Genomic DNA, 15,599 nt, shown 5'->3' on the forward strand with positions numbered 1-15,599 from the left:
ATTCTACTTATAGCCCTACAGCCGCTGCCGCCCTCTGGTCAAGGCTTCTAGATACCACTGCTCCTCCTTCGCCAGCTGCTGCTGCTTCTCCAACCGGATTCTCACAGCTTCCACCTTACGGTACTCCTGACTCAGTTGCTGGAGCTCCTTCCGTAGCTGCTGGTTCTCTCTGTGGAGACTGTCACAGAACTCAAAATGAGCTTGCTCGCAGGCCTGCGCCAAGGCCCTGTACTTCCTCGTAAGCCCCTTAGTGCTGATCTGTCCCAGCTCCATCAAGTCCAACTCTTGCAGCTCCTTCTCCATCAGGGCCTTTTCCCGAAGGAACCGGACGTGTGCCTCCTGGTCCTTGGCCGCTGTCTCACCTCAGATTTTCTCTTTCTCCTTCCCCAAGGTCTGTATTTCCATGTCCTGCCTCTCCTTTACCATGTAAACGGTCTTCAGTGCCTGCAGCTGCTGCCTTAAGTCCTCCCGGGTCTTTCTGCCCTGCAGGAGCTGTGCTCCAAGGGCCGCGTTCCTCTGGGTGTGTCTGGACGCCAGTTCTTGTCTCCTCCGCTCTATCTCGCCACACTCCTGAGCACATTGCTTCCACAGTGCCTCCCGTTTCTTTTCACACTGCTCGTTGTTTTCATGCAGGTAGTCCATGAAAAGCTGGTTTTCAGCCTGCACACGGTGTTTTTCTTCCAGCAGCTGCCTGGCGTCCTTCAGCAGCCTTTCCCGACGGCGTTTAGTTTCTTGGATTTGCTGGCTCAGCTCCTTCAGTGCCACCACTGTCTTCCTTTTCTCCTGTTTCTCCAACCTCGTTAGCAACTTTGGCTTGAGATAGGCATTTAAAACAGTAAGGTGTGGTGTGGGCAGAGGGGTACTTCTAGGGCTCTGGGCAAGCACTTTCCAGATCCAAGAGTCCATGAGGACAGCTGTGGGTCAGGAAGGGTGACTGCCGAGAAGAAAGCTCTGGTGGCAAGCACCCTCCACTCAGAACAGCCTGTCTATGCTCAGCCAGCCCCTAGGACCAGAAGAATGCAATCTGTCTCTTTCCTGCCAGAGCAGCTGGTTGTCCAAGGATGTCCCCCAAACCTCATATTCTCTAGAGCTCACAGGGAGCCCCGTATTTCTCATTCCAAGCTGCATGAGCCCTTTGCAGGGAACCCCATCTGTCTTTGCCCTGCTGGGGCCAGAGTTCTGCCTCTCTCATGCTCTATCGCAGCCAAGGTCAGGGGTGAGCACCCTACCTCTCCATGCCCCCTCTTCTTGCTCAGTAACCCAAGTTCTTAACACTGTCCCTAGTTGTCCCCAGTTTCTGCCATCTGCCCTCAACCTTAGTTTTGGGTTTGGGGTCAAATAGACAGATTCTCTAGGCAACGGCTGCTGGATCAGCATAGGGGTCTCTCTGGCTGCTTGTGTCTATGCTGAGTGGGCTGGGGGAGGGGAGAGAGGCCAGGAGAGAGAAGGGAAGCAGGGCTGGAGGAAAGATGGCTGCACCTGTTTCTCAGGGATTTACAAGTGGTTTAAAAAACTTCTGATGTTGGGAATGGCAGCATCCAGGAAGCACCTCTGTGCAGGTGACATGCAGGGCACCACGTCTCCAGGGAGTTGGAAGGTCTAGGCTTGCCATCAACCCCAGTTCCTAATTCTGGGAAGCCGCCAGCCCTAGCCTGTATCAATGAAGATTGTTTTCTGGGATCCTCAGTGCACAGCATTGACGTTGTCTTAGTGATGATACAGCTGCTTTTCAAGAGCTGAGGCTTGAGACTAACTCTAGAGGAGAACGTAGCATAAACACACAGCTTTGGGGAGGAGGTGCCAAAGGAGTCTATCTCGTGCACCTATCATGTTCTAAGTGTGGGCATATAGCAAAGAGCAGAGTCAACCAGATCCCTCTTTCATGGACTTCATGTCTGAGTAGAGACTGTGGTGGCTTGAACCGGAATGGCCCCCATAGGCTCATATATTTGAAGGCTTAGTCATCAGGGAGTGGCACTATTCGAGAAGGATTAGGAGTTGTGGTCTTATTGGAGTAGGTGTGGTCTTATTGGAGGAAATGTCATTGGGGGTGGGCTTTGAGGTTTTAAAAGTCCATACCAGCCCCAGTTTCTCTCTCTCTCTCTCTCTCTCTCTCTCTCTCTCTCTCTCTCTCTCTCTCTCTCTCTCAGCGCCTATTGCTCAGGATGTAGAGCTCTCATCTACTTCTATAGCACCACGTCTGTCTGCATGCTGCCATGCTCCCCACCATGATGATAACAGACTAAACTTCTGAAACTGTAAGCCAGCCCCAGTTAAATGGTTTCTTTTGTAAGAGTAGCCTTGGTCATGATGTCTCTTCATAGCAATAGAACACTCAAACAGAGATAACGGGGGTGTTGGCTTTCCCTTGCTGTGAAAGAACACCTGCCTGGGTGGTGGTGGTGGCGGCAGCGGCGGCGGTGGTGGCGGGCGGTGGTGCATGTCTTTAATCCCAGCACTCGGGAGGCAGAGGCAGGGGGATCTCTGTGAGTTCGAGGCCAGCCTGGAGATCCAGGAAAGGCACCAAAACTACACAGAGAAACCCTGTCTTGAAAAAAACCAGAACAACAAAAACAAAAAGAAGGAACACCTGACATAGACAACTCAGGATGAAGAACAATCCATTCTTGCTTCCAGTTTCAAAGGCGTCTCCCCTCAAGCTGGTAAGACATGGTAGAATACAGCAGTTCACATCTGGAGAGCAAGAACATGCCTTTCTTCCTTTTTTATACCAGAAATTTTGTCACAGCAACAGAAAGCTGACTGACACATAAAGGAACAGATAGAGGTTTGAGGAAAGACTAGGAAGGATGGGGATGACATGATTGAAGGTAGGCAAAGTCAACCCATTTTCCAGAGAGAGACAAGGGGGCAATTTATTTTTTAATCTCTGCAGCAAAGCAGCAATAAGATATATTTCACAGTGAATCATGGAAAAATCATTAGTGGAAAATCTTATAATGAAGCTTGCAACACAATATTCCCAGCTCTAAAACAGGAGACATGGATTTGTCTCTGAACTATTAATACACAATGAAATCTCATATTTATCCACCACTAGTGTTCTGAAATTGAATCAAACTAACTGACAGACCACAGATCAACCTTACAACCTGCTACTTCTTTTCACACCTTGACTCACAATCCACACAAACTGTGGACTAGACCACAGAGTTAGACCAACAATAGCTGTACTAATAGCATGAGAAAGATGCCTCACACACAGAGACTGGGGTAATGCTGCCTCAAGCAGCCTCCCTAACGACCGCCTTCATGGTCCCCTGAAGTCCATGAGGCCCTTCCCATCCCTAGCTTTGCTTCTTTCATGCTCCAGGACATTCTGGCTCTTTGATGGCCTCTCTGGTCAAGAAAAGAAGAAGGAACACCCACCATAGTATTGATCCCTAGGAGACACAGGATGCTGTGGGGAGCTCAGGTTTGATAACTACTCTGCCACTGCATAAATTCTGACCTCACTTCTGCTTCTTAGTCCTGGAACATGGCTACCTTTCCTGAGCCTCGGCTTCCTCCCCTACAAAATAGGAATGATGTATCTACTAGGGCTAATGTCAAGACTCTGAGACAACTTATCTAGCGGGTTGACCATCACCGTTCTTACTTTCTCAGGCTGGCATACAAACATAGTGGCTACGCTGCTTTCTAGGACACTTGAAGAGGTAGGCTTTTTCCCTAGGTTGATCCTTCTAGGACAGCATGGGCGGAAGAGAGAAGGAAACTCAGCAGTCCATCTCATTTCATGCGCCATCCATCCACCATTCCGTTAGACTTGCGTGTGTCTTATACTACACCCTGTCTCCAACCTGGACACAAACTACTAGGCAGGTAATGTCTCTCTGTATCTTCATTGCTTATGGGTAGGATTCATTCATTCATTCATTCATTTGTTACCATTGATATCTTCATAGAAGACTGCCCAGAATAAAGAATTCAATTAGAACATCTAGAGTTCAAAGCCCCCATCCTAGTGGTTTTGACAACTCACATGCAGAGCGCTAGGTCTCTGGAAAATTGGAAGGTCTAGGCTGTGGCTTGAGGAATTTCTGTGCCTCTGCTTTCTCATGGGACTCTTAGAAGAAGAAAACAAGATGGTGTCTATAATGGTTATGACCAGAGACACTGATACCCCCATTAATGTTGGTATCTACCACAAATACAGTGGTTACCCAGTGAAGATGTAAGTAAAGGGAATCATGGGTAGTACAGTCACCTTCGCCCATTTTAGAGTTAGCAGCCTAGTTCGAGCTTGGGTTGGCTGTTTCAAATATTCATTTGTACAAAATATGACAGACTCGGTGTTGTGAAAGTTACCACAAAGATGACTTTAAATTGCTGTAGACAAGACTAGAGAGTCTGCTCATCAGTTAAGAGCACTGATTGTTCTTTCAGAGGACCCAGGTAGGATCAGTTCTCAGCACCCACATGGCAACTCACAACCATCTGTAACTCTGGTTCCCAGGGATCTGATGCCATCATCTGGCTTCTGCAAGCATTACACATGGTGCAGATACATACATGTAAGCAAAACACCCATACACATAAAATAAAAATAAATGTTTAATTCCTTAAAAAAATAAAACATTACAAACTAACTTTGAAAAGCATTCTTTCTATGTGTCTTACAGCCATCCCATTTCATCATAATTCAAAGTAACCCTCCCATTCTCCATGATTAAGATCAGGATACAACTTTTAGAGTGTTAGAAAATTCCTTACCATTTTATCAAGAGAATTTATCCCCTAGAGACGCGTAAACAAAGCCTTGCCCCTCCTCATAAGGTCCCAGTGACAAACCAAAGCACAGTTCCATGCTGTTCACCCAGGGCAACCAATGAGGTTTATTTACAGAGCATTGAGGGGGTGCTTAGAGAAGCATGGCTGACTCCCAAACAGCCACCCTGGGAAGTCTCCACCAGCCTGGATGGCGGCTTCCCCGTAGTCATGCAGATGGAGTACCTCTTCAGTTAACTTCCCTGAGTGTACATATCTAACTGGTCCCAGGATGCCCAAGATCACATGTACTCAAGGAAGAAATACATACAAATGGCTAGGACTGTGAGAATTTCAGGCAAGGATCCAATGACGCCTCTACCTCTTCTTTCTGTGAGGGAATGTCAATAGTCACTAAGCCTGATCCTTGTGATCTTCTCCAAGCAGGAATGGCTGACCTAATGAAGACGGTGGTTGCTTTGCTAAGAGGACAGGTCTTTACCACACATCGCTTCTCAAAATACCCTTCAAGACCTAAAATTCACTTCACAAAGCAGTAGTGGAACTAGGCGTATGTGGACATCTGTTCTTTGACTCATAGCATCCTTGGTTGCACAGGGAATTGCTTTGCTCTTTCCATCACCTCATATGAGAGAGCTCACATGACAACTGGAAGATGTAACACGCAGCTCCTAGATGCCTCGAGAGCCACAGGGCAGCGTCCTGGGTAGGCTGCGAATCAGTCCTAGTCAGGGCTGAAGCAATGTAATGGGATCAAAATATTAATCTCCTTCCTCCTTGGTGGTCTCTCTCAGCAGATTCCTACTGACCAATACCATTGGGCCTCTGTAGGCTTACTGACCAGCTAGAAGCTGCTCTGACTGGTTGAGACTGGGAAAGCCTGTGAGAAGGTAAAACCAAAAAGTCAGTTTAGAATGTTTGCCACGTCACCCCTAAGTAATCCAACACTGTTTAGAATATCTGTTAAATGTGCGCACACATATGCACACACACGTACATGCACATATATACACATGCACAGGCCCATGCTCGCTCTCTCTCTCTCTCTCGCTCTCTCTCTCTCTCTCTCTCTCTCTCTCTCTCTCTCTCTCTCTCTCTCACACACACACACACACACACACACACACTTTCTTCAAAGCCCACTCAGCCTTGAGAGCAGAGACAGTTATCATGAGTTTTCCATCTTCATTGAGCGGAGAGACGTTTGAATTCCATTCTGTTTCTTACAGGAGAATAAAACAACTGTAGCCTGCATCTGCTATGTTGGGTCCTCTTCCTGTACTGGGCAGGAGGACGCTGCTAGTTCCTCAGCAGCCTCCATCCATCTCTGTAAGGGCCCTTGCTGGGATATCTGTTGCCTGGTATCAGTCTGCATATCTGCCACCCTCCCAAGAAGCAGGACCCTTCCCATCTTCATATCCCCTGTTCTGGGGCAAAGGTTTTGAAAAACCCATTGGGTTGATTTGTGCCACAGAGTAAAAATAATCCAGGCTGGGTTTTTACCCCACCTTCCAGTTTTTCAAGTTTTGCTGCTTTAGAACCAAGTTCTTCTAGTTCAAGAGATGCTGATGCTGAGACAGGCGTGGTGGTGCACATCATTAATCCTAGCACTTGGGAATCAGAGGCACGCAGATCTATGTGAGTTCAAGGCCAGCCTGATCTATATATCGAGTTCTACAACAGTCAGAGGTACATAGTGAGACTCTGTCTCAAAGAAAAGCCAGAGAGAGAGAAAAAGATCCTAAAACTGTAAACACGTACATACACAAATACAAATATCATACACATATACATACATACACATGCATTATATACATCATAGACACAAACACACATATCATCTACACACAGACATACACATCAAACACAAACACATACCTACACACACACACACACACACACACACACACACACACACACACATATCATACAAACACACACAAATAAATACTTAAGATAATAAAATGAATTGTATGATCTCCAGCACTGCATCACAGGGCCGGCACAGTTGACTGCATGAGGAGATGGCGTGTTGTAATAAGATTCCATTTCCAAAAGTAGGGCTTAGGTTGTCCTCAGCTCAGACTTCAACAGCTCCTGATCTAGACCCGTTCTGCCTTAATAACACCCTTGAGATAACCTAGACCCTTTCTGGATTTCCTTATCCTTCCCTTGGCTCCAAGCAGGAAAAAAAAAACCAGGAAGAGGACGAGAACTTGGCCACAGATTTTTATACCCCACGTGCCCGAGCTTCATGTTGTCTTTCTGTGCCGTGATAGAAACAAGCTCAGCCAGATCTCCAGACTGTTTAGATCATTTTCCCACCGCCCATTCTGTCTCATTTTGTTGTTGAATTTATGTTCTTTTTTATTAATGTGCGTTACGTGTACGTGTGATGGGGGTCTAGTGTGGCACTTCACTTCGTACATACCACAAGCTCTGATTACATCAAACCTCCTTTGGGCCGCCCCACCCGCCCCTCACACTTCCACTGTAGCCACCGCTGTTATCCATTCAGGTCGACACTAGTCAATTCCGGGTCTGAGAAGGGTACTTGTCATTCCGTTTATCCTGTCTTATTGAACACAGTGTCCGCCAGCTCCACCTGTTTCGCCAAAAATGACAGGCTTGTATTATTCTTTCTGGTTGGGCGACACTGCATTGTGGATGGAGAGCACACTTTCTTTCTCCATTCATCTGCTGACAGGTACCCAGCATCTACTGCCAACTGTTTTTCAACAAAGGCGCCAAAACACACAACGGAGAAGGGACAGCCTGTTCCAAACACAGTGCTGGGAAAGCTGGACCTCCATATGTGAGACACAGCAAGTAGACAGAGCTCATTGTAGGGGGGAAAAATCCTCTCAAAAACCTAAATCTAAGACCTGATGGACTGCGGCAGAGCTCAGGAGCTGAGCACTTGCGTAGCATGCGCAAGTCTCTAGATTCACTCTCCAGAACCAGAGGAAAGAGAAATCAACAATGAACAAATAAGACCCCAAACTCTGGGCCTACAAGAAGAAAACACAGGGAAGCACCAAAGGCATCAGTGTCGACAGGGATTTTCAATGTTTCGTTTGATTAATTTGTTTATTGTTACCTTTTGTCTTCGGTTTGGGTCTTTGCAGGGGTGGGGAGTTGTTGGTTTGTTTTTGTGTAGACATGATTTTGCTCTGTAGCCCTGGCTGGCTCCAAACTCACTATGTGAACCAGGTTGACCTTGAACGTCATAGAAATCCTTCTTCCTCAACCTTCCAAGTATTGGGATTACAGGTTCGAACTCTCACACCCAACTAACCTTATGTTGTGACCCTCCAATCTCAGGAAACAAAAGCAAAAATAGACAAACAGGGCCTCACCAAATTAATTCCACCTTTCAAACAATTCCTATTTTTGCTTCTCCAGAAAATAGCTCAGTTTTAGCTTAACCATTCAGTTCTTCTTCCAGCTCAGATGACCACTAAGTGCCCATTCATTCCTTCATTGACCATGAGACCCAAGATTCTCTATGTCCAGGTCCTACTCCGCTGTATAGTCTAAATGATCCCAGGGCAAGCAACAGTGCCTTGTGCACAAGCATGCCTGGTGCACAGAGGCATCGGTTCAGGGCAGTCTAGATAGGCACAAGGCACTATTTCTATTGCCCACAATAGACAAGAGCCATGGGATCTCAACCACTGGTCCACAGGCAAGCTAGATTAAAAAGAAAAGTAGGGTCTGGAGAGATGGCTCAGCACTTAAAAGCACTGGATGCTCTTGCAGAGGGCCCAGGTTTGGGTCCCAGCACCCACATAGCAACTCACAACTGGAACTCAAGTTCCAAGGGGTTTGGCACCCTCATCTGGCCTCTGTGGACACTGCACGCACATGGTATACATACATACATGCAGATAAAACACCCACACACATAAAATAATACTACATGAATCTAAAAGGATAACCAGATAGGGAAACAAGAAGAAATCCAACCTGATGGGAAGAAAAGCCACAACAGAGGAGATAGGTGAGCAGCAGCAGGACTTACAGAAACTACTGATTAACTCGCTTGGATTTGTGATTTTTCCAGACCGCAGGATGGAAATAATTAGCTGTTTGCAAACAAAATGCAGAAAGAGGAAATGCTTGGTCTAAAGCTATAATTAGCATGTCAGTGCCGTCTGTGATGTGTGCACACAAAGAGATGCATTCCTGCTGAAGTGGCCTCCTCCTCCACTTCTGCTTTCTCATTCCGAAATGGGACCTGAGTGAAGGCAATGAAACAAGGGTGCAGACTGCCAGGGGTAAGACCTGCTCCTACCAATGTGGTCTTGCCCACAGGCATGTACAGTTACCAACAGTTCACCGTTGTTCCAAATGACAGTAGAGGTGATGGGCCTAGGGGAATTACCGTGTTGGGAGATGAATGCTTTGCTTTATTTGCAGGCTAAGGAAGCTAACATTTCTCCTAACTGGGCTCACGTCATATTTGATGAATGCTCAAACATGATTGTACCAGTAGCATTTTCTCTGAAAATTGCAGCGATTACTCATTAGCAAATGAGGCCCCTTGGGCAAAGAATCTGCTCAGAAGACTGAGCACCGTGCTACCAACACATGCAACAAATTAATCCTGAAAGTTTGGCACTTAGAACGGGGATTAAAGTGTTGCAATTAAAATTCACATGTACAAGATTACATCCATTACTGCTCCTAAAAAATTTATGTGACCTTTCTATGGCAAGTTGCCTATCCTTGCCTAAAAGAAATTAGGAAGTGCATGAAGATAAAAACAATGTGCCTCCATGATCAAACAGGTAGAAGAAAACCAAATTGAACATGGTGCAGACAGAGCCTGGAATGGACTTCCATCAGACTCATCAATGGATGTTGGATAAATCTAGTCACCATCTGCTTCTTCTTCCAGACCACAGAACAGGAGCACCCCACCCACCAAGACTCTTTCCCTCTTCAGAGTCACTGGCTGGTGTTTGCATCTCATGGTATGGCTGCTAGCTTGCTACCACCTGAGCTTGGACTCCATTAAGAGATGGCCTTGAAGACAGTTGAATGGGTCTCTGCTGTTGGCTATTAAGCCTGGGCAAGATCCTCGGTGTTTATATCTCTGTTTCCTAAAGCAGAAGAGACACAGGTAGGAATGAATGCACACCCTGAGAGCAATTCTGGCCCTCCAGCACTCAAAATTAATAACTGGCATAATTTATGCAAAACTTGCTCTGGGAAAATACAAGTGTGTCTATACTACCTCAAAACACGAAAAGCAATTTGGAAGCTTCTAGAAAAGGAGGAGGCACACATCCCTATGGCTGGAACGCCTCACCACTACCTTCAAAACTCACACATGATCACAGAGGAGGTGATGACAGCCTTGGCAGCTGCATGTACAAGCACAAAATATTAGCATGGTGATGAGCAGAACGGATAAAGATGTGATACTTCCATAGATCAACCCTACCCCAAACTATTAAGACGCATCAATCTCAGAAGCATAATGGTGAATATGAAACGTTGCTATACAGACATCGATGGAAATATTTATACAAACTCTAAAACCGTGACACACATTTCATATTGCTTAGAGAAACACGTACACCACAGGTGTATAGACCATGCACTTTAGGAAGAGAAGGGAGAGGGATGAATAAGGGTCCTCAGAGGCTCCAACTATACAGCTGTCTTATTTCCTTAAAGAAATGATGGATGGGGACATTATGACTTAGAAGCGTTCTTCTTACATTATTCTCTTCATAGTTTGCTTGCATAAATATTACTTGATTTGAAAAAATCTGAGCTGTACTATTGTTTTTGCTACTGTTTGTTTCTTTGTTTTGAGGTGGAGTCTCAATTCATAGCGCCGGCCTCAGATTCATGATCACCCCTTCCGAGTTCTGAGGTTCAGGTGTGGATAGCACACTCAGCATGTGCTCTTGCTCTGGTTGATAACCACTAACATCTGTCCCCTGTGATAAGATGCAAGCCTAAGGCCACAGGTGTGACATGTTGTTTATTTTATCTTGTGGTATAGCACGAATCTTAAAAGTTCTTATTAATGAAATCAAACCCGAGGCCAGGTATTGGGGTGAATGCTGGAAGATCAGAGAAGCAGAACAAGCCACAGCTACCTCACCTCGCCAGTTCCTCAGCTGGTCTTGTTTCCTCAGACTGGATGCCTCTGAGTCCTCATCCAGAATGGATCTCAGCTGAACTGTGCTGCTCCAAAGCCTAAAAGCTTAACCAGCCAAATCTTCTAGTTTCTGGTCTTCATGCCTTATATAATCTTTCTCTTTCTGCCCCCACTTCCTGGGATTAAAGGCGTGTGTCACCATGCTGGCTGTATCCTTGAACACATAGAGATCCACCTGGCTCTGCCTCCCAATTGCTGGGATTAAAGGTGTGCACCACCACCGCCTAGCTTCTGCTATAGCTTGCTCTGACCCATTTTCTAGCCACCATTTTTGGTACTGTATCTAGTGGCTGGCAGTTCTCTGACCCCAGATAAATTTATTAGGGTGCACAATATTTTCGGGAACACAATACCACCACATTGTGGCTTCCCTTCCCAGGACAATTCATTATTAAAGCTTTTCCTTATTATAACTCCTAATGGACAAGAAAAATTCTCACGTTACTTTACTAACCAACACTGTCCATCAATAGCATATTTAGATAATGGATTATTCTCTCATTAAAAAGCATTTATGTAACCTCTTGAGTATGCACAGCTCCATGCCAGGGTTGGGGAATGATAACGGGGTTACATTATGGAAGGAGACTGGCCATTGTAGCTTCATTAAAATTTAAAATATTTTGGTAATTCAGTTCATGCTTTAAAAATAACATAATTTTAGAGTTCTTTAAAAACTTAGAAAACCCCAAATACCCTAGTAGGAAGAGATGAAAGAAAAGAAACTTTTAGCAGAAGAATTTAATGGCTGATGAACACATGAAAAGTTTTAACCAAAGGAGTAACAGCAGGGAGATTTTCAGACGTTATATAATTTTAAGCTATCAAAAGGCAAAGGTAACATGCGGTCTTGGGACAAGGCCAGAAAACTGGGTACTCAGACAGCAGCCAGGCATAATCTGACCTTATGCATCAAAGCCCTCAACAATATCAATAACCTATGCCCCGATGATTCTCCTGCAAGACTTACAAATGAAGACAGCATATAGGGATTTTGTGCAAGAATACTCAGAGAAGCAGCATTTACCATAGCAAAGCACTTAAATACACAACAGGGTAGTCGTTAAATAAGATGTAATCGTGTGATGGAATGATCAGCAGGCTCATATGTATTTATTTTTCAGTTCTTATAAAATGGCATAGGCAAGCATTCAAGGGAGAAAAAAACACATTGGCGGAGACTGTTCTGCCTGCACAGAGAAATCTGATGCTATAAAAGAAGCACGCTGTCACCCTTCCACACCCATGGGGGTCCAGGGCTCCCTGGGTACTCCTAATCTACAGGTGCTCAAGTCCCTTGCAGAATATGGGACATTTTTATAGAGGAGAAGTGAAGTGAGGGTCACACCAGCACTGAGTGGCTGTCACCCCAAGTGTGCTGAAGGAAGCCAGGAGAAAGGGCCAGCAGCCCCTGTGGTCCTGCTGGGATAGATCTGCCTGACCGCAGCATTGTGGGCACTGTGTACTCACTCACACTACGTCATACTTGGGGTCTACTAAATTCACATGCAGAACACTGTCTCATGAACAGTATCCATCCATTTTTTCCATCTCCTAATTCTTCCCTCTGTGTCCCGCTGGGCTTCTCTCAGGGCTTGGGAGAAGACAGCTGGAAAGAAGTTCCTTCTCAGCATCACATTTCAGACACTTGTACTGCAACTGAAGACACTGATGGGCCTGCTCTTCTTATTCCTGGGGCTCAGGATGAATTCCACCCAAAGAAAATCAACCAGTGGCTCAGGACTAATTCTTGCCAATTAAAATCAACCAATAGGTGCTATCGGGAGGTAGGATATTAGTGCAAAATATGATCTGGAACTAGCCTAGGGCAGTGTGAACCAGGACAGAGGGCTCCATACCAGCAAGCTGATTGACAAGAACTGCAACTATAATCCCAGCTCTTGAGAAGTGGAATCATGAATATAAAATAATAATAATAATAATAATAATAATAATAATAATAATAAAATTAATTAATTAATTAATTAGTTGATTAATTTAAAAAATTAAGGCCAGCCCAGAATACATAATGAGTTGGAGGCTAGCCTGGGCTCAAAACACCAGAAACAACACAGACCTAAATATCTAGCGTCTGTTTCTCCATGAACTCAAAGGAAGGTTCTATGTAAGTGGCTTGTAATATAGACTTTGGCTTTCCCAAGAGAATACGAGCTACCTAGGCAGTGGGCTTTCTTCGAAAGCCAAGCCTAGCAGAGAGCTGTTTGCATTCAGAGAGTTCCCAGAGTCCTAGAGGTAGAAAGAAGAAGCGAAGCAGCGGGAAAGAGCATACAAACCTAGTGAGTGTTTCTCTCCTGCAGAGGAGTCGGCCAGCTGAGAACTAGGGCTTTCTGGGGCAGGGCAGGGCTTTCCCACTGAGGTCTTCTCAATGCTTTCCTCCACATTTGCCCGAAGCAGGAGTTTGCTGACAAACTGCTTTCAGAGGCATTGTGTGCAGCAGGCTCCCAGTGGGAGGCGTCAAGGGGAAATGCCGAGTTCTGTTCAGCCAGGGCTTTCCCACACTATTACCGACGCCTTTGAGCACCTCAGAAGGAGACAAAGGAAGGAGACGTACTGGGCCAAAATGTGCTTTTCTCTTTCCTATTCATGGAACTAGATGTGGAGAGAGACACAGGACTGTATTGGGAAGGGGCAGATGAGGTCAAACCCCAGCCGGATGTGATTTCCACCATTCTTCAGATTCACTCCCCTAGATGCTCAAAGACACATGTGAGAACCACAGAGAAAACTAAGAAGGCAGCCTCAAATATTGCCCAACTGCTTGAATGCATGCAGACCGTGAACACAGTGGTCCCTTTTATCCAGTTTCAGCACCCTGTGACCAGCTACAGCCTTTCATCAGAAAATTCCAGAAGGACACAATGTGCAAGTTTTAAATTGCATCCTGTTCTGAGCAGCATCATAAAATCTCATGTCGTTTCCCAGCATCCTTCCTGGGCTATGAATTGTCTTGCTGTCCTGCATGTCCCTCCTCCATATGATACCCACAAGGCCTGCACCACACACTTCCCTTTATTGTGTGGGCACTGGGTTATCACACATCACCCCAGGAAGGGTGAGCGCAGTTCAATAAGATACTTTGAGAAAAAGATCACATTCATGTAATTTTTATTATAGTGTACTGTAATAATTATTATTAGAAAGCCTTTACTATATTTAATTTGTAAGTTACACTATTATAGTTTATGTGCATATAAGGAATAACGTAATCTATCCAGGGTTTCAGGCATCCTCAATGCCTACTGAAATGTGTACCCAACAGATAAGGGGGGTTACTCTATGGAGTTGTGGTAAGAGTCACAGGAACAAACTGTAAAGAGCAGTGAGATAACATCTTCACTCATAAAACTTACAGCGGCTCAAAGGAGCCCAGAGTCTTCTTAAAAACATTTCAAATTCCTCCAACTCCCATCTTTGAAAGCCGCATGAGATGTCTTCAGCCAAAAGTTTAACCCAGGTCCCAGCAGAAAGCATCATTTACCCAGAAGCTCACCTGGGCCTGACCATTTGAGCTCTTGGTTGGGTTTGTGGCCCCTCCCTACCTGAACATCTTGAGGGTATTCGTACAATTTAAAAATGTTACCACTCCTGCACGGAAGCACTCGGAGACTGTGACTATGGAGTCAGGACTAAGAAACACAGGAATCGATTCTTTTTTTAACTTAGTGACCATAATAATTTTGACTGTTGCCAAAGTTCTTGAGCTTCATACTCAACAAAAGTAAACTAGAGAAATGACAGGATCTCAGTTTTCCCCTACACTGTGTGATCCTTACAGCAAAGAAGACTCCAATCCCCAAAGCATTACACCAAAGGCACTGTAACACTGAAAGCCACATTTCATAGCAAAATTGTAACACTTACATTTTAAATGGGATATACAGTAGCTGCTTCAAAAGAAATTAAAGAGAAAGAAAAAGAAAAACAATAAAATCTGCAAAGAGAAGTCTATCACAGCCTTTGACCCAGGGCTGGGGCTAAGATGGAAGGACCAGGCTTCCTTCTTACACATACAACTTAAAGGGATGTCAAAAACCCATACAACATCATTTCATGTGATATTCAGTATGAAAGTCTGTGTGATGATGTGGTCAACATTACCGCTTTTTCCTTTCATCTCAGGATCTCAAACAGTCTAGCATGGCCACAAGAGACCCAAGTTTATCAAGATCAGTAAGACAGCTCTTCTGGTGTGCTGGATGTGTATATGCAAAAAATTGCAGTTGACTCTCTACCTCATGCCATGCAAAAAATTCACTTAGAATGGCAAACAACTAAATATACCAAGTGGAACTATAAAACTCTTAGAAAACATATAGGATTGAATTCTTGTGACTTAGAACTTGGCCAGGATTCCTAGGTAGGACATTCCAGGTATGAGCAACAACAACTAAAAAGGTAGATCATTGGGCTTCATCAAGAGTGAAAGCATTTGTGCCTCAAAGGATTATTAGAAAGGAAATAAAAGACAGCCTAAAGGATGGGAAAAGAATCTGAAGACTGGCTTAAGATTCAGAATCTCTACAGAGCTCCTAAACTCGACAGCAGAAGACAGCTTAGAAAACAGAACAGGGAGCCTGGCAATGGTGGGTGCACACCTTTAATCCCAGCACTCAGGAGGCAGAGGCAGGTAGATCTCTCTAAGTTTGAG

At 45.0% G+C, this 15,599-nt stretch overlaps 2 protein-coding genes across 2 annotated transcripts in view; both read right to left on the reverse strand.

Moving 5' to 3' along the window:
• Kif26b (kinesin family member 26B) overlaps positions 1-15,599 on the reverse strand; it is a 426,094-nt gene that overhangs the window by 186,592 nt on the left and 223,903 nt on the right. The window lies entirely within an intron of this gene.
• LOC118593229 (coiled-coil domain-containing protein 121-like) lies at positions 16-906 on the reverse strand. The gene is given in 1 exon segment (XM_036202560.1): positions 16-906. A coding segment is annotated over 1 exon segment (891 nt).

Source organism: Onychomys torridus, chromosome 11, assembly GCF_903995425.1.
Source record: "Onychomys torridus chromosome 11, mOncTor1.1, whole genome shotgun sequence".
Classification (NCBI taxonomy): Eukaryota; Metazoa; Chordata; class Mammalia; order Rodentia; family Cricetidae; genus Onychomys; species Onychomys torridus.